General features: G+C 44.2%; 1 protein-coding gene across 1 annotated transcript in view; it reads right to left on the reverse strand.

Annotated features, from left to right (window-relative positions):
• Positions 1–4555: 4555 nt before the first annotated feature.
• The window catches only part of LOC136640522 (cytosolic phospholipase A2 epsilon-like), a 41324-nt gene continuing 25765 nt past the window's right edge, over positions 4556–20114 (reverse strand). Inside the window, exons 11-19 of the mRNA XM_066615705.1 lie at positions 17222–17358; positions 16139–16361; positions 13430–13544; positions 12512–12649; positions 10827–10934; positions 9470–9661; positions 6317–6486; positions 5562–5748; positions 4556–4782 (exon numbers count right to left, since the gene is read on the reverse strand). Of these exons, the coding sequence (XP_066471802.1) occupies positions 4556–4782; positions 5562–5748; positions 6317–6486; positions 9470–9661; positions 10827–10934; positions 12512–12649; positions 13430–13544; positions 16139–16361; positions 17222–17358 (1497 nt within the window). The remainder of the gene's footprint in view (positions 4783–5561; positions 5749–6316; positions 6487–9469; positions 9662–10826; positions 10935–12511; positions 12650–13429; positions 13545–16138; positions 16362–17221; positions 17359–20114) is intronic.

Consider the following 20114-nt stretch of genomic DNA (forward strand, 5'->3'; position numbering starts at 1 on the left):
GCAGGCTGCCCGCTGATCTTGTCCCCTTTCCCACACCTGAAAGCCCAACATGGGCTACTCAATTCTGCACCAGCTATTAACACACACACACCTCCACCCATTAAATAATAAATAAAAGCCAGATAAAATGGTTTTACTTTTTCACAGATTTTGGTTTTCTGTTTGTTTTTATCAAAACAAGAAGTGCAGAAAGCAGTGTTACGTGTTTTTATTTTGTTTTACCATTTCCACCCACCTCTACCTAAGTCATTTGAGAACCCAGTTCTGGGCTCTGTGCCCGGAGCCCGTTGCGTTCCCAAAAGGTGTCTCAAGATGGTCTTCCAGCACATGCATGGAGTCTTTGAGAGCCCCAGAGCTCTGGGATATGCACAGAGTGGCAAAGTACAGAGCCCAACACTGGCTTAACGCCAACACACACAAATGTCGGTGAGTAGACCCATAGGGGCACTGCATACAGTAAGTGAACTGGTGTTCCCTTACCCCATGAAAACCACTGGCTGCTTCTCCTGCCCTGTAGGATACAGCAGCTGCCATTTCAGTGCCGATGTACTGCGGGGTGAGCAGGCAGCATAAGATTGGCCCCTAAATGTTATCAGCTACACAGCTACCATTTTCCACGTGCGCTGTACATTATCAGAAAAATTTTTTGGGGGGTGGAGTTTACCTATTTCTTATTTTTTTTAATAAGGAGTAAACACTGTTACTAAGATACCAACCTTACAAAAGGGTGGTGAGAAGAACTGTAGTAAGAAAATCAGAACCACAACTAGATAGTAAACTCAAGATGAGATAGTAAAACAACTGTTTTACTAAACAAGGAGCTCAGGGAATCAGCTGCATACTTTAAGAGATATTAAACCATGCTAGAGGGATCAGAATCACAGCTGATTAGCAGATTCTCATCAAGGACAAAAAAACCGATCCTGAAGTAATTACAACCCAATCCTGGAGCTGGCGCTGAGCCTCAGTGATGGCTCCAGGTAACACAAATGTGCTGTAAAGCATATTTGTGGCACCTGGCAAGGAGTGATTGCCAGTGCTGGGCCAACGCATCAGTATCAGCCTCTCAAAGAGGATGCCATGCCATCTGCCATCGCCAAAGTCAAGCGAGACCACCAGGCAGTAGCGCGGCTTTTGGGGGCAAGGGAAGGCATGAGGAAGGCAGAAATGGGCATGGGGAGGGAAGGATCAGGCCTGCAAAGGAGGTGGAAACAGTGGCAGCATGTGCCGCCACATCTTGAACTTCCCCTCCATGAGCCAGATGACCTGACACAGGCCTCTTCAACTCTGTGCCTGTTATCACACAGGCACAGAGCTAAGGAGACCCATTGCTGCTGGGTGCTGTCTGCCTAGAGCAAACACTCCCATCTCACAAGGAGACCCTGGCACCCACAGGATCCTGCAGTTGCTATTTTGGCACCGCTAGAACCCTGGGTGCCACTGGCTTCAGGATTGGGCCCTTAATCCACAAGATCTATTACCTGCAATACACCCAGATTGATAAGAAAAAGGAATGGGAAAGAACGTGATACATTCTCAGCAAAACAGACAGATCGAAGAATTTTATCAAGAGGATTAGTTGGTTATAATATGACCAATAATAGATAAACTAACAAAGAAAAAAAAGAAACCCTAAAAGAAGGTCTTAGAAGAGAAAAAACAGAGTCTCATCTGCTTATTAGATTCTCTGCAAAAACACCAAGTCAGATCCAGAGGCTCATCTAATTTGTAAACTTCCAACAAGAACAATAAGGAAGTCAGAATCACATCTAGCTAATTAAAAAAAGTTGATTACAACTGCCTGTGTAACATATATAAAGGATGAAAAAAAAATTCATGTTGAATAAGTAAGATGAATGTGAGGGGTCGATTTCCCAGGTTTTAAGGCCACATTCACCAAGTCCAGGTTTTAACCCAATGTTTTGCCCTAAACTCTGTAGAGCAGAGGTTCTCAAACTCTGAGGGAGCTTTACTCCCTCAGTAAGTTCTTGCCGGGAGGGGCTGGGGCAGCGACGCGATGCCCAGGATTGCGCCACTAAGGGGGAACGAGGGGGGTGCTTGTGAAGGCAGGGCTACAGCAGGCTTCAGGAGCTGTGGGGAGCCCTGCGCAGCCTCCTTAGCACTCCCCGAGGCTTGGAACTTTCCCTGAAAGCGGGCACAAAACACCCCCTGCAAAACGGAAGTACTTTGCGCCCGCTTTCAGGGAAAGTTCCAGGCTTCAGGGAGCACTGCGGAGGGCAGCGCAGGGTTCCCTGCACTGCCTACAGCCTGCTGCAGCCCTGCCTTCACAAGCACAAGCAAGTCACAAGCACCCCCCTCGCCCCCATATGGAGGCGATCCAGGGGATCAATTCCCTGCCTCTCCCCTTCCCCTGCCCCTTAAAGGGACAAGGAAACTTCACACAAACTGGTGGGTCATGACCCACCAGTTTGAGAACCACTGCTGTAGAGCATTGTAGGGACTAAAAATAGAATGAAAATTAATTAGGCACAGGAATGTTAAAGCTCCACTAAGTGGAGACAAAAATTGAAACAAATGTCCCTGCCAGAAGTTCAATTAGACCCCAAGTCTAGACAATTGTGATCTGACTTCTGTAAAGCCAACTCCCATCTGAGTGTCAGGACAGTACAAGGGTATTGATAGCCAGGCTTTTCTGAGCCAAGAAATCACAGCTTATCAGCTTCCTAATTGATCTGGTCCCACCCCTAATCACCTTACCTGTTCCATCCACTTGTTGTTCAGTTCCCTTTTTCTTAAAGGCACCTGCTATTTCACCCTGCTCTCTATTGAATTTTAAAATTCAGATGTTTCAGGTGTCCAAGCATGGCTGAGGCTAAGGGTCTCCTCTTTCCTATTCATGTTCTTATAATGCTTTTGGGTTTCTATGGCCACTTTATAGATCTGTGTCTGGCAGTGTGCTCTCTAACCAATACCTCTAACCAATACATCAGATATCGCAAAGCAAATCTGATGTCCAGTCCTGAGAGCATGCTCAGCTGCTGTGGATCTATCAGCCTGCTCCAGCTGGCAATATCTTTGATGTTCTTTGAGTCTGGTGTTGAAACACAGGAAAAGAACCTCTCACTATGTGATAGTTAAATGTTAAATACCTATGTTAAATAAGGTATCTGACTAGCAAACTCCTAACATCAGCACCTTTAGTAGAGTGTCAGCAAGATAACAGCCACTCCTGGCAAGGCTGATCACACAGAGATGGATAAATTAGGGGTTATTGGTGAGAGTTCTTAAACCACAGTCATAGTATCTTCTACATGTTCCAATAGTTAAAATATAATTTCTGGCAGGTGGCAAGCAATCAAGAGAGTAGTGTTGCTTAATTATTTTATTTAAATACTTGATATGTGATAGTGGTGCTGGGTGCCTGCCAGGAGATTATGGCCCAGGCAAGTAAAATGACTTTGGAGCAGGACTGATGGCGAGACACCTCAATTTGCACACACCTCAAGAAGGCCATACTTTTAATTTGTCAGAGCAATCATACCTCCCCCCCCCCCCCCCACACACACCCTGAAGTAGGTTAACTTGAGAAAATCTTGCCTGGCTTTCATTTTGGAAGATTCCATTTGCAGTAGCACCTTGCTTGCATGAACAGAATGACATCCTGGAAACTTCCTGACTTGGAGCAAACAAAGTTGTTAGCAACATGAAAGGAGGGTCCCCTACTTTAATCAACTCCATGGCTAAATTCAGTAAAGGAGTCCATGCTAATGGAGCCATTGGGCTCTAGCTGCCGCACCCTTGGCAGGGTGCAGAATAGAAGCACCCATTTAGGACTGGGAATGAGTAATTAAGGGCTAGCAAGTCACAAAAGAAGGTTCCTTGATGGGCCCACCCCATAAAAGATCCTATAGATTTCTATGATAGAAAAGGGGTATACAAGCTGGGACCCCTCATCTTTGTTTTTGGTTCCTCCTTCCGCTGTCTTGCTGTTGGCATTGTTGTTTGTTGACCTGTTGGTGCTATGTGAAGCACCCTGCCATTCCATCCTGATGAGCAAGAGTATCTCTGACACTCCAGCCCACCATAGTCTTCTCCTCTGTCTTCAGCACTGTCTCCCTCTTCATTATTTAGGAGGGCAATGAGAAGCAGTGGAGGTGAGTGGGTGGATAGAGCTGGGCACCCAAAGCCAATCCGTTCCCTGAGGTGATTGCCTCAGTCATCCTCATAGATGAGCTGGGTCTTGGTTGAAATTCTTTATATAATGGATTTTGCATGGCAACTGCTGTTCCCCTGAGCAAATCTAGTGGATACAGGTGGACTTGCAGTGATCAGCAAGATGGAGTTGGCAGAGCTAGTGTCTGGATCACAAGTGTCTGACTTGCTGGCTCAATACCAGTCAGTCACAAAAGCACAACAACTTTTGTTGTTGTGCACAACTTTGATTTTTGTCAAAGCACAACTTTGACTTTTGTTGGTGGTTTAAGTTGGATTCCTCGGATTATGAGGTACAGTTCCTTATGCTAAGTAAAAGCGGAATTCAGTTAGCATTCAGGAGCATTCATCAAGTCCACATGCAAACATCTTGTTCTATAGTTCAAGATGCTTGGTAAGAAGGATTATTTCTTCGTATTTTCCGTTCTACTGCTGTACGCAAGGCCTGGAGGATCAGATGCTCATTATTCAGAATATTGTATTCGCTCAGTTCCACCAGTTTATCATACTCTTCGCTGCTGAATGTCAGTGAGTAGGTAGAGTAAGGGGTGCAGTTACTGGAGGTGTCAACTTCGCCATCTTTCATTTCTGATGGAGACCGCTTCACACCTAACATTGCAAGAGGCAAAGCTATTAGAATGGGATCTGAAAAAATAAAGTTCATGTATGCACCTTTAATAATGGCATGTACACATGTACCTTGTTCTTGTGAAATTTTTAGAATTAACAGAAGAAAGCTTTAAAGATGAAATTCCCAAGTTTAGGGTTCAGTAACCCATGTGGAACCATTCAAACTCATGGATTAGGATTATAGGTTTATGCCACAGAATAGCCAAGTATCTCTTTGCCACTCATGGATTAGGACGGTGATGAGTGGCAAAGAGATACATGGCTATTCTGTGGCATAAACCCATGAGATAAGGAAACTCATGTGAGCTCTGACCTGTTCTTCCTAACATGCGCTCATTCCATGGAAAGTGCCCATTACCAACATGGATTTCTGCATGTGTGATTTGGATCTCAGGCTCTACATGCTTTTCTGGGAGCAAGCTCCATTGAACACCATGAGACTTGCATAGGATTGCACTGTAAGTGGTGAATCCCCAGTTCAAACCTTGCTTCTGCCTTGAATTTTCACAAGGTGACTTTAGGCAAGCCGTTCCTTCTCAACCTCAGCTGCAATATGAAGACAGTAATAACCTTACTGAATTGTAAAGACAATATCAAGATAATACATGTAAAGGCATTTGCATACTCAGGCTGCAATCCTAGACATGCTTACCTTGGGGTAAGTCATACTGAACTCCATAGGAGTTACTCCTGAGTACACATGCATAGGAAAGTGCTATAGGGTGATGATAATGAACAGAATAATATTAACAGCATACCAGGTGCTTTGTAATAGCGAAAGGTGTCATTCACTTGTGGAAAAAACAGCAGTATAGGTGCCTCTGGACTCTCTGCCCCTTTGCATACATAACATTCCTTCAGATGTTCCTTCTCATTGTCACTCAGCTCAAAGCTGGGGAATGGGATTCCTTGTTCTCTGCAGTACTTGCACATTTGCTCCAGGGGCTAGATGAAAACACAGCGGTCAATACGAAGATGAGATGGCCAAGTATGGTAGTGCTGGAGTTTCAGTAGGACAGAATAGCATGGGGGACACACACGAGGGACTGAGTGCTAATATTGAATCTGGGCAGAAAACCAGGTTATGGGGATAGCTTTGTAAAGGGAATGCTAATTTAGAATGAAGAAATCAAAATCAGGTCTGTACCTTCTACAGATCCTAGTTATTAAAGTAATTTGTGAAAGTGAGAGACAAACTACAAGTTACCGCAAACTTGAGAGTTTGGTCCTTTGTTGCTGTGTTTCAGAGCATGTGCAAAATGCTGTGAAACCACAGCAGAAGAGAGGAAGGCTTTTGCTCTTAAACCACATCACAGTCTGTACCTGTGAGTTTGTCCAACTAACTTCCAGAGTTTGTCCAAATTCATGTTCATTGCCTCCGTGACACTATCTAACCATCTCATCCACTGCCTTTCCCTTCTCCTTTTGCCTTCAATTTTTCCCAGCATCAGGGTCTTTTCTAAAGAGTCCTCCCTTCTCATGAGATGACCAAAAGGAAGACTCAATTTCTCACCTCTGTCTGTGATCCAGAGTTGTAATTTAAATGTAGGATAACATCCACTTTCCTCTCTTGCCTCAGGAGGGGTGCACAGCTTGAATTGATGAAGAATCCAGTGTCTTCTAGAATCAAATATTCTTCCGATTGGGTCAGCTGGTTGGGAGATGAAGAGTCTAGTACAGTATCTTAAAAGGCAAACAGAAACTGGGTAAGTGGATCCAAGTAAGTCTTCATAACCATCACGTATATGTTGGCTTCTTGAAACTGCTGTGTTGGCTCTGGTGCTATGTTGGCTCTTTCATGCACCAGGTCAATTCTCATGTCATGCAAAACAATCCCACATGTCCCTTTATTTTTTTGATTGGTGGGCGAATGCAACCAGCTCTCTCCAAGCAGAAAAATGATTTGTGCAACCTTTTCAAACTGCTGCATTGCACTTGATGGATGTGATGTTCATCTCCAAAAGCATGCAGATTTGAGAGTAACTGGCTGGAAAGAGTGCTGCAGGATATTATTTTTATATATTCACATTTCTCATTTCATTGAGGAATTCTTACCCACTGCATCAAGAATGATATAGATCCTGTTTCCCTCTAATTGCTGATCTACCTGAACTTAATTGTTAAATGAATAGAATGGAACGGAATGTGCATTAATCTCCTTGTGCTGTTAAATTGGAAGCTCACTGAGATAATCTATGTAAAGTGTTTTCAATACTAAGTGCTAAGAGTATTCAGTTGCACCATACATCTGAATAAGCAAGGCTGTACTTGTTATATGCCTTTACATTTGTACCGTATTTTTTGATCCATAAGACGCACTTCCCCCCCCCCCCCAAAAAAAAGTGGGTGTGTGTGTGTGTGCGTCTTATGGAGCAAATACTGCAAAGCTGCAGGCGTTCTCAGGGCAGCAGAGCCTCCTTGGCAGGTGCTTCTGCCCCTGACCAGGGTCCTGCCTGTGCTCAATGGCAATGCAAATGCAAATTGTAATGCAAATGCAGGCGCTCAAAGGTAATGCAAATGTTCAGCGCTTAGTGACAATGCACTTGCAGAAAAATACTACAGTACCTCATTCTACCAGTGCAAGGATGATAAAGCAGAAAAGGCTAGCATATAAAATTCCTTTTAAACTAGAGGTAGTAAAATATCCTAAGGAGCATGGAAACAGAGCATCGGAGAGACATATTTTATTACACTATTTGGTTCAGAATATTTTTTTTTCCTGTTTTCCTCCTCTAAAAACTAGGTGCGTCTTATGGTCAGGTGCGTCTTATAGAGCGAAAAATACGGTAAATAACATTGAGGCACTTCATATAAGTCACTTGAAAGTCAGTTCAGTGTAAGAAAGTTGATCTTTTATGAAGTGGCAGCTTGTCTTTCCTTCTTCTGGTTCTTTCAAAACTTCAAACACTATCAGGTATGTGGTAGTTAAGCTCAAAAAAAGAATAGTATACACAGTCCCATCTGATGGACTGTGAACATGCCCCTGATTAGCAGGACAATTCCAGGATGGACTGGACCCTGAAATACAGAACCTTGCAACCCTACTTAGAGAGGAATCAACAGAAAATTTTATGAAGAACTGGAAATCAATCATTGACATTGAGAGAGAATAATGACTTTTGGATTCGAAGATTAGATTGAAAGGAATAGAGAACATTAATCTGAAATAATAATCTGAAATTGAATACTTACAATGAGTAGATAAGAGGGGCCGTTGGAGATATAATGTATATATGGATGGAAATTTAGATTATTAAGATATAAAACTGCAATTAGAACATTCGACTTCACCTGTGCTACATAATTAGAAGTATTCTTTGTATTTTTTAATGTTTTGATATACCTTTAATGTTGTTGTTTTTAATTTTTTCTCTTTTACTGGGTTTTTTCCTTTCTTTTTCCTTTATTATTATAAATAAATTAAATTTTAAAAAAGGAATACAGAAGCTTTGGGGCTCCTGTGTGAGTTCACCCCTCCAGGCCTCAGCCAGATCCCCAGTTCCTACTCCATCTGGTCTACCAGGCCACTGGCAGTGGCTGATGGCAGGTGGAAGAGCAGAAGCTGCCCCTGTTTGCTAAAGTTTGCTCCCAAGCTATGGTCATTGTGATAAATGTAAGGCACTGCATTCTCCTTGCCCCCCACATCCTCCTGGCCATTTAGGCCTGTTTCAAAGATGTCCTATGCACTTATTCCGATAGCCTAGTTTTAAAAAAGGATCACATATAGAGGGATGAAAATATGGTCACTCACTCCATAATGTTGCATATTTTTCACTAGACTTCTAGGCTGCCACAACTCATATAGCAGTTCACTGTAGAGGTGGATTGTGCCTGTGTGTACCTTTGTGTGACCTTGGCTCATGGACACTTCCCAAGAAGGCCCCATATGTGGATTTACCCCTGCAGATCAGTCTTGCTGAAGAACAAACCCTCTGTTCCCTCCCTGTTCTTCCCAAAGAAATCTAAACATTAAAACATAGACCCTCCAAGGCCTCATTACTATGTCACTGTTGAAAACCAATGAATTAAAACAGGTATCAATGATGGAAAACTCTGCACTAATATCTACCTCACAAATACTACACGTTTTTATTTTTTTTTTGTTCCTGATATTCTTAGGGTCCAATCCTATGCAACTTTCCAGCGCTGATAAAGCCATGCCAACAGGGTGTGCACTATATCCTGCGGAGCGGGTGTAGTCATGGAGGCCTCCTCAAGGAAAGGGAATGTTTATTCTCTTACCTCGGGGCTGTGTTTTGACAGCATCGGTGCTGGAAAGTGGGATTTAACTGGGCCCTTAATCTTTCATTGTATTTTATTACATTTTTACATTATCTTAGTCTTTATTTCACTGATCCTCATAGAATTGTCACTTACCCTGAAAATGTATGTATCGAAGGATGGTATATAGCTTACAGAGCAATCCTATGCTTGTCTCCTCAGAATGGAGGCCTATGCTTGCGGTCAAGGGTACTTACTCCCAGGTACGTGTGTACAAGATTCCGGCCTGGGTCGTGCACACTAACAACACATGTTATATACCCACAGATTTGCCATTCTGGTGGAAAAGTAGAATGGGGAACCTTTGCAGGCTTTTTGTAGCCTGAGAATCATATCACAGCTATTCTTATGCTAAAAGGTTCATTCAAAGAACAAATGAAAATACCTTTCCATCTACGAAACATGTCGTTCTCTAGATAGCTATTGTCCAGCTGGAGGCCCCTGAGAAAATTGTGGTACTGGGCAACGGAGAAGCGATCTATAAGCATATCTCTAAAAGCACTAGAGAAAGGTCCGGCAGGGGTATACAGCTGCGTTTTTAGCTCGTGTGGCCTTGAAGGTAGTGGAGGCTCTTCATCTATAAAGGAAAGGAGCAAGAGTGAAATGCTTTTTTGGTCTAGACTAGACTCCAGATCTAGTGTAGCCAGAGAGGGAGCCTCATCGTGGCGTGGAAGCAGACCCTCCCCCTCCCCTTTGGAGCCATTTTGGGTCGCTAGAGCAAAACGGAGGCAAAATCTGTAGCTACTGGCAATAAAGATGCTACTTCTTCAGGATCCAGTAAAACACACTTTGTTCTTATATCTTTCCCGATTCTTAAATTCACTCAGTGAATTCTGTCAGCCTGCATCTTACGCAAATTCAACAACATGCTCAGTAGACAAGAAGGTAGCAAACAAAAACCCAGAGAAAACAACACTTTACATAGTGCAGGCAATTCTGCCAGCCCTTCCACTTACTAAATACATGCCCCAGAGTGAGCCTGAGACCAGAGAGAGAATCTGCAGTTCACTCACCTCAGTTGCTCTCAGTTTCCTTCTGTCTCTTATAGTTGGTAAAGAGTCTGTACAGCAAGTCCTCATTTAAAGTCATTTTGTTGTTATAAAGTTGTTGAGAAAACAAAAAAATTGATTCCTAGTCAGGGCCACTGTCTGCGTAGAGCTTATGCATTGTTCCCATGTCAGTGTGGGTTTTCTTTGGCTCACATTTTTTTCAGTGTTTAATATTAGAAGTGTTTTGGGTTTTTATTTAGAAGTTTGGTGATTTTTTTGTAACCAGAAACATGCTGTAGGAACATAACTCTTGTTTATGCATACCAACTAGCCAACAGTGAAATTGGTTTCATTATAAGTCATTTCACTTAAAGTTGCAGTTCCAAGAACCTATTGACAATTTTCAGTGAGGACTTGATGTACTCATTTTCTTGGATGTAAGGGATTTTCAAGGTAACTTTAAATATACTGTACTTGATTTTAGCTTTACACGCCGACTCTAGAATGCAAATCTTGCATAAGATGCAAGCTAATTGCACTCCAAAGCATAATGCACAAGAACTTGACTACAACTATAATCTTAAACACACTTATATGGAAGTAACTGTACAATCCTATGCATGTCCATTCAGAAGTAAGCACCACTGAGATCAATGGGGCTTACTCCCAGATAAGTGTGTAGACAACTGCAGTCTAAATGCCTCTGTTAATAATGAGGAAAAGTCCAAGTCTGAGGACTAACCAACAACTAACCAATGTCAACTATATGGTCTCGAGTCCACTTGTGCCAGAAGTCCTCTGAACCATGAGACAAATTCCAGAAATACAGCAGATTGAAGGAGAGTATACTACTCCACATGCCTATAAAAGGAGAGAAAATTTGACAGGAGTTAACAGTACAATCAAGACTTGGTGAAAAGATGTCTCATCATTGTTCTAGTTAAATAATTTTTATTTCTATTTTTATTTTCTATTATACTTAGTAAACACACATGACCTGCTTCAGTGCATGCAGCATGTGCGTATTTTGAGGGATCAGGGACCACAGATACCCACAATCCTATAGTGCAGCTGCGCTGGTGGAGTGACTGTTGGATCGTTGGGGGGGAGGGGCAGGTAGCAGCAGTGAATGCTGTATCCTATCTCCCTTCCCAGGCCAGATCTGTCAACACAGATCCACTTGGACTAGTGCCAGCAATCAAGCAGGCACAGATCCAAGTAGAACTGTTGCCACAGCTGGGGCTTACGCGGGGCAAGGGAACAAATGTCCCCTTACCTCAAGAAGTCTGCCAGTGTTCCAACATCCCCCATAGGATGCAGCGGAGCCCAAGCTGGTGCCCTTGCATCAGTGTGGGCGAGGTTGGATAGGACTGGGCTATGAGATAAATAATGAGAAGCATTCTGAACATTCTAACATGCCATATAAATACTAGTTATAATTAAATTCATAAATAACAATAGGCTGAACTGCTGTATGAAGGCTGTTCTCCTTAATATTAAAAACAGTTTCCCTTTTGTTTCTCATGGCTAAACAGAGATCTAATAATACAGAGGGGTCTACAGTATCCATGAAATCCGTGATGAAATCTATGATTTTGGCCCCTTTAAGCCCTCTGGAGTCCTCAGAATGCCTTATAAGACATAAAAACATCACTTCCTGGAAGTTGCTTTTCATGGCCGTTCTGAAGCCTGCAAAGGCCGAGACAGACGTGTGCAGCTTCTGCGGGCTTTAGAAAGCTCTCTGGAGGCTACCGGAGCATAGCTCTGGTCGCCTTCTATGGGCCCAGGCTGGGCCAAGTCTGACTCAGCGTGGGTCCTGGGGACCCACATTGAACCAGATCTGCAGATACAGACTCTGCAGATACAGAGGCCCCTCCTGTACTGAAGAATTTCTGTGGGGCTGACTGAGAGAAGTCAATAAGAGCTGAGGGCAAAGTGCACTAAGACGTCCAACCATCATTTTCCTGTTTGAATCCAATCCATTCATATGAAAATTCTTTAGTAATGCTTCTTGTTTGGGTCTGACACACTCTATTTGCTCACATATGACATGAATGTGATCTCTGGCAGATAACTCTGCTGTCTTACTACCAATCATACAAATAGGGCTTGATTGTGAAATCAGTTATCTTGTTGCAAGTTTAATAACAGACCATAAGAACATAAGAAGAGGCAGAGTTTCCAGCCCTATGGGATGAGATGGAGAAACAGAACAGAATGGCCTATATGTAAAACTGTGTTTTATGGTGATAACGAAATAAAAACTCATAAAACCAAGAACATAAGAACAGCCCCACTGGATCAGGCCATAGGCCCATCTAGTCCAGCTTCCTGTATCTCACCGTGGCCCACCAAATGCCCAGGGAGCACAGAAGACAACAAGAGACCTGAATCCTGGGGCCCTCCCATGCTTCTTGCATTGACCAAAAGGACATCACCTTGCAGGTAACAGATTCGAGATTCTGGAATCCTCTTCATCAGGCGTCCCATAAAGAATTCACTTCCAAAATCCTCAGTCCGAACAAAAACTCCATATTTTAGTATTCCCACTTCATAGGGTGTAAATTCTGCCCATTCTGCAGATTGAATCATATTTTTGCACATATGTGAAACAAACTCTCACTGTGCTTCTTTAAGATGCACACATTTATATAGTCTTTATAGATTGGTAATTATGTTATACCTTTTACAAATGTTACTTATTACAACAATTGTGCATTAACAGGTGGGTGCCTTTGACCTAGTACTAAGAACATAAGAACATAAGAACAGCCCCACTGGATCAGGCCATAGGCCCATCTAGTCCAGCTTCCTGTATCTCACAGCGGCCCACCAAATGCCCCAGGGAGCACACCAGATAACAAGAGACCTCATCCTGGTGCCCTCCCTTGCATCTGGCATTCTGACATAACCCATTTCTAAAATCAGGAGGTTGCGCATACACATCATGGCTTGTACCCCGTAATGGATTTTTCCTCCAGAAACTTGTCCAATCCCCTTTTAAAGGCATCCAGGCCAGACACCATCACCATATCCTGTACTTTGGCACTAGCTACCTGATTCTTGAGGGGGATGCCAAAGATGGTTTCCCCTTTCCTGGTGATGGGCCACCCCCTGCCCCTTCCACTCCCTGGATTGGACAAGCAAGAGGGGCAGAGTGAAAGTGGAAGGATGGAGAAGAGAATGGTGGGCTGAAGTGGAGCGCTCAAATTTGTATCTCAAGTTCCATGATGGCATTTGAAGTGTAAGACCTCACACCGCTATTATTGATTCAGTTCTCCTACTCCATGAAGGCATCAGGACATGAGAATCTGGCCACAGTTTTATAACCAGACATGTCTATGAATTACCACTACCTTTGAAATCCAGAGTGCTGTACTTCTTTTTCACATTGATTGCAGAGTAGATTGGCAAAGGATTCTGACCTTCATTCACTGCTTGCTGTTGATCAGAGAGTTTATGGCTGTCTTTCTGTATTTAATTAAAAAAAACAAAACATTATTTATTTATTTATTTATTTATTTTATTTAGCGTATGGCATAAAATACATGGACTTATGGTAAATAAATATTTTTAACGTATGTGTTTTTGAGATATGTGCTGATTTTCAAGAACATAACCCCCATGTAAAATCGATCGTATTCATCTCAACTTGGATGCCACATTGACAATGTCTGACGATGTCCCCTTGGCAACTGCTTGTCCAGTGTTGTGGGATTCTTTTCAGTTTGTACAGCCTGAGGATGTGGACAGACTCCTTTGGAGTGTGAGGCCGTCTGCCTGCCTGTTTGACCCTTGCCCAGCTTGGCTAATAACAGCTGCCTGGAGTGGACTGGCTGAGTGGACGGGGAGGGTGGTTAATTCTTCCTTGATGGAGGGGACGTTGCCACTCGCTTTGAAATGGGCGGTGGTTCACCCCCTCCTGAAGAAGCCCTCCCTGGATTCCACGGTGTTGGATAACTACCGGCCAGTCTCCAACATCCCGTTTCTGGGCAAGGTAATTGAGCGGGTGGTGGCGGCCCAACTCCAGAGGGTCTTGAATAAAACGGATTATCTGGATCCTTTTCAATCTGGTTTCAGGCTGGGCTTTGGGACGGAATTTGCCTTGGTTGCCTTGGTGGACGACCTAAGCCGGGGACTGGACAGGGGGAGTGTGCCCCTGTTGGTCCTGCTGGACCTCTCGGCGGCATTCGTTACCATCAACCATGGTATCCTTCTGGGCCAATTGGCTGAGTTGGGAGTTGGAGGCACTGTTTTGCGGTGGTTCCGCTCCTACTTGGAGGGTCGGTCCCAGATGGTGGTGCTGGGGGATGCCTGTTTGACACCCTGGCCTTTGAGGTGCGGGGTGCCACAGGGTTCAATTCTGTCCCCCATGCTATTTAATATCTACATGAAACCGCTGGGAGAGGTCATCTGGGGGTTTGGAGTGGGGTGTCATCAATATGCTGATGACACCCAGCTCTATCTCTCCTTTCCTCCAGACTCCAGGGTGGCAGTTGAGGGCCTGGAGCACTGTCTGGAAGCAATGAGGATCTGGACGGGGGCTAATAAGCTGAAATTAAATCCGGATAAGACAGAGGCTCTCCTGGTTCGGAAATCCTCGATGGAGGTGCTGGACTATCGGCTTCCTCTGAATGGGGTTGCACTCCCTCTGAAGGAGCAGATCCGCAGCTTGGGGGTCCACCTGGATTCGCAGCTGCTCCTGGATTCCCAGGTGGCGGCTGTGGCTAGGGGGGCCTTCGCTCAGCTTCGGCTGGTGCGCCAGCTGCGGCCATACTTAGATCGTGCAGACCTGGCCACGGTGATCCATGCCACGGTGACATCGAGGTTAGATTATTGTAATGCGCTTTATGTGGGGCTGCCCCTGAAGACGGTTCGGAAACTGCAATTAGTGCAGAATGCGGCGGCCCGTGTGGTCACTGGAGCTAGGCGGTTTGACTCTGTCAGCCCGCTTCTCCGGGGGCTGCATTGGCTGCCCATTCGTTTCCGGGCCCAATTCAAGGTGCTGGTTTTGACCTTTAAAGCCCTATACTGCTCTGGGCCAGGGTATCTCAGAGATTGCCTACTTCCGTACAATCCGGCTCGTCCTCTTAGGTAATCAGAGAAGGCTTTTTTACAAGTGCCGCCGCCTAAGGAGGTACGTGGGGCGGCGGCAAGAAATAGGGCCTTCTCAGTAGTGGCACCAACATTATGGAACTCCCTTCCCCTTGACTTGAGAATGGCTCCCTCTCTTGAGATTTTTCGGCGAGGCCTAAAGACATTTTTGTTTAAAGAAGCCTTCTGAGTGCATGGCCTTTTTAAACATCTTTTCTGTATCTTTTAGTATTTTTACAGGCTTGATTCCTCTGATTTGCTACGTTTTGCTCTTTTTATCTGACTTTTTATCTGACTATGGTTTTTATGGGTATATGTTAATGTGTTTTTAATATGTTTTTATTTGTGGTTAAATTATGTTTTTAATCTGTTTTTAATATGTTGTGAGCCGCCCTGGGTCCCTTTGGGGAGAAGGGCGGGATATAAATAAAGTTTATTATTATTTATTATTATTAAAACAAGAAGTGTCTGTATTGTCAGAATAACATACATGGTATCCAGAGGGTGTTCTGAGTCCTTTGGGTGGCCTTAGAAGGTCATGTCCGTTGTTGTTTTTTTTAAAACTGGTAGTGACATTTAAAGGCCTTAAAAGAACTTCAGAGAGCTGGGGGAACCCTCCAAAGGCCTTTTAAGGTTTTTAAACATCACTTCCACATTTTTCTGAAGAGCCAAAAGTGACCTTCTAAGGCCTTCCAAAGGCCTCAGAATACCCTCTAGATTTGGTCTGATATAAATACCCTCTGGAGGTGACCAGAGGTGGATGATCAAATCTGCAGGTCCAGAATCTGCAGGTAATGTATACAGCCTATATACAGTATATACACACTAGTCCTCCCCACAAGGTATGCATGTTTAAAAAATGTCTAATTTCCATTTTGCCTGGATAACAATTGTTCATGCATGATGTAAGGACATTGATGTATCCCATTTAATGGGCTTAATGAATACAGGAAATAGTAAAAGTACTGTACCCCATCATTCAGCAAATATTCAATAACAAGTCCCCATAGATCTATACAGGATGTCTTTTGTCCTTCTTGTTTTCGCTGATGCAGTTGCCTGCTATAATATTTTAAACGCTCTATGGAAAAGCAGTCCAATTTGCTTTTGGTCACATGTCTCTTAGTCTCATTGATTTGTTCATTCAGATCCTTTCTTGACCAATAAGCATCTTTGTACAAATTTCCCATAGTCCTGCAGCAGGAAATATGTAGAAGAAAAACATAAGAACACAAGCAGAGCCCTGCTGGATCAGACCAAGTGTCCATCTAGTCCTGTTTACAAATCTCTGACTGGCAGTGCAATCCTATAGAGGGTGACACAATGGATGACCCATTGAGTTTAACAGAACCTACTCCCATGTATACATTTCACTTTCTCATATACACATGCTCAAGTTTCACACTCCTCTGAAAATACAGCATGAGAGATATGGGGAAACCGTAGCCCTGAGTAGAGGACTACAACAAGGTTGTATTCTAACCATTCATACTTTGGTGCTCTGTGGCTGGGAGCTCATTCCATGAATGGAATGCAAACACAAGGACTATTCTGGCTCATTTTTTAAAAATTAATTTGGAAGGGTTTTTAAAACATCTTTTAAAACATAGCAGACAGCCTTGGTCTAGAACAGGGGTCTCCAAACTTTTTGGCCAGAGGGTCGCATCAAATATCTGGCATGGTGTGGAGGACCGGAAAAAAGACTTAAATATAAAATTTAAATAAATAAATTAGAGATGGAACTTAGATGAGTGAATAAATGAATGAATGGGCTCATTCATTCAACCTCTCTGACCCTCAGAACACCCTCCAGACACAATCAGAGCCCAGTTCTGGTCATGTTCAGCTGAGTGGGCCAGAGGCTTTCAGGAGATAAGAGGTTGGCTGCGGGCCGCATCTGGCCCCTGGGCCAGGGTTTGGAGACCCCTGGTCTAGAAGAGGATGAGCCCAGTTTTCCATTTTCTACAGTATTTAGTGAAACCATTTGGCAACCTACAGATAGATCAAAACTAAACATCTTAACTACACATTTTACCTAATGTCCTTTTCATTACCATGTTGTTCCAGACAAACCAGACAGGTATGAAGCACAATCTATGAGATTTAACTTCTGAAGTCCCCGTAGGCTTCCATAGAATGCAGTCAGTGATCTTGTACTGCCCCCGGTTGTTACAATTGCCACGACTGGGATCTGAAATAGAAGCAAGCTGAAATAGAAACAAGCTAAGAACACAAAGAGGTGAGACACAGGGGTGGGACAGAAGACAAGTTCAAGCTATATAGTTCAGCTGGCACTTGTCCTTCCCTCTCCCACTTCCTTTTGCAAATGCCTCCTAGTACCAAGAAGATAGGAAATTGTATACTTCAGTGAGTAATTTGAGTGTGATGGGGGAGTGTTCTACATACTCTGTGATGCTCCTTGTGCAGATGGCCGTGATCTAATGAGGCATTTAGCTGCCCGAGTAGTGCAGCAAGCAAGGGCAGGGGTGGTCCACTTGGGTAAGAGGCCAGAAGGGGATGCTGTGTGAGGCCCAGCCAAGATGGTGGCACTTCAGAACAGATTTAAAGAGAAGTGCCTAAGGCTGAGTCATGGAATTGGAAGGGCTGAAGGCGGCCAATGCTGCAGAAGGGCAACACTCCTCCCTATGAGGGGTCACTCTAGCTTGGCCTCAGACACCTTTGGCTGCGCTGCTTCCTGTTTTCACAAGCACAGCTCAGCCAAGCTTGAAATGGCTGCTTCTTCATTCCACTCCGAGTTCTGCAGTGGTTCTGAGTAGTTCTGAGGCTACTGCAGAACTCAGAGCAGAAGCGGCTATTCCAAGCCACAGCTCGCAAGCTGGAAGCAATTGGTGACAACAGCTTGTGAGCTAGAAGTCACTGGCAGTGACGTTAACACATCACCGCATCACTGCCAATTATATCCACATCTGTGCACCGAGAGCCCAGCCTGAGTTCAGCGCGCTGGCTTACCACTGGTGTTCACTGTGCACCATAAGGCACAGTTGCGAGCACTGACACTGGGCAAGTGCCCGTGCTAGCCCAGCTCTGGCTGGCACTGGACTAGCAACGGGCAGGCACCCAGCCTCTGCCAACCATGGACCGCCAAGCTGTGAAGAGGAAAGCGGGGTCGTGGGGGGAGGCAGGGAGGAGGCGTTCCGGGGAGGGGGGAGGTGGGTGGAGGGCAGGGAGAGGGCAGGGGGAAGGCGTGATGGAAAGGCAGGAGGCAGGGAGAGGGTGGGGAGAGGCATGCTGGGGGAGGGAGGAAGGCGGGACCAGTGGAGGAATGCTCCACCAGATCCCAAACCTTCATGTCAGGCATGGCACCTGACATGGAGGCTTTTTCCATTTTGGGCCTACACCCTTCTCCCGAGATGCCGCCTGCAGCTGCCTTGGGTGCGCAGGATGTGGCGGCAGCCATTTTCGGTGCCGCTGCAGCCACATGCCCCGGGAACTCAGGCTTGGGCTCTGAGTGGGGTGACACCATGACTCACTCCCCCAGGTCAAAGAACAGGTAGCGACGCCGCTGAGCTGCCCTGCTGCGGTGCAAACTACCACAGCATGTGGCAAAATCAACCTGCAACAAATCTATTACTGGGACCAAAACACGGACAGCACAGAAACATGCTGAGAAGGCATTGGTAGAAAAGGAGCAACAACACACTGGAGCAACATGCTAATTGTCAAAGGCTGAAATTCTTTGTTGAGGAAAGGAAAAAACAGGAGGCATCGCACATGATGATTTAGGGTGGAGAGTGGATTTGCAGTATTATAATGTCACTGTTGATCTTGGATATGATACTGCACCTTGTTTTTGGGTGCTTCAGAAATAATACTTACAGATATAATTATTAGATAAACAATATTACAAATAAATAACAAACTGTAGACAATGAATCAGCAGTTCTTTGTAGTGACTAGTACAGGCCACACAGAAGTATTATCAGTACAGTGTTGTCTCAAACCTAATTGCACAGCTGTCCTACACACCACAACTTTCCATTATCAGGGCCTTGAAATTTCCATTATCAGCTTTCCAGTACAGTGTCCCATTCTGTCATTTCCGTGCTGGCACAGATCCAAGAAGCCCCACTAGGCAGGCTCGGGCTTTACACAGTGTAAGGGGACAAGAGTCCTCTACCCAAAGTAGACCTCCAGCCTGTTTTTTACCTGCACTGGATACAGCGTAGGCCATGCAGCCTCCCTGCGCCAGCACAGGTTAGCATTGGGCTGTGAAAGAAATACGTGTGTGTGTGTGTGTGTGTGTGTGTGTGTGTGTTTTTACTGTGGTGGGAACATTAGAGCTGATTAATAAGTTGGGTACTGAATATGTTAGATAACTACAAATGACTAAATGAAGCATGTTAGTGGCACAAAGCAGCTGAAATCAACCACTTTAATTAGGAAGGTCAACCCATTAAAGAATTTGTAGATAAGGAACCATCTATCTATTAACCAATTAATCAGTTCAGGTCAAATGTGTTTACATATTTAAAGAATCCTCAGTATGGGTGCCTTTTTGAGATAACAAAGGAAGTATAAGATAATTTCGTAAACGAAAGCTACAGTTCATTAGATACGAGTAGATCGTAATTAATAGTTGTAATAATTAGCAGATCGTAATTATTAGTTGTAATAATTATTATATGTAATCATTATTAGATTATAGTTCATTATTAGAGGTTAAAAGAGAAGATGTTTCAGACCTAATTGATAAATTAAAGATCAATAAGTCACCAGGCCCTGATGGCATCCACCCAAGAGTTATTAAGGAATTGAAGAATGAAGTTGCTGATCTCTTAACTAAATCTTGACTTAAGTTGCTGATCTCTTGACTAATCTTGCCAGCCTGGCTGGGCCAATGCATGGACTGAAGGTTCGAGGAGACCCATAGGAGCCAGCGGCCCTTACACAGGGGTAAGGGGGAAAGTTTCCCCGTGCCTCTGGCTA

This window comes from Tiliqua scincoides, chromosome 1 (genome assembly GCF_035046505.1).
Source record: "Tiliqua scincoides isolate rTilSci1 chromosome 1, rTilSci1.hap2, whole genome shotgun sequence".
Lineage (NCBI taxonomy): Eukaryota > Metazoa > Chordata > Lepidosauria > Squamata > Scincidae > Tiliqua > Tiliqua scincoides.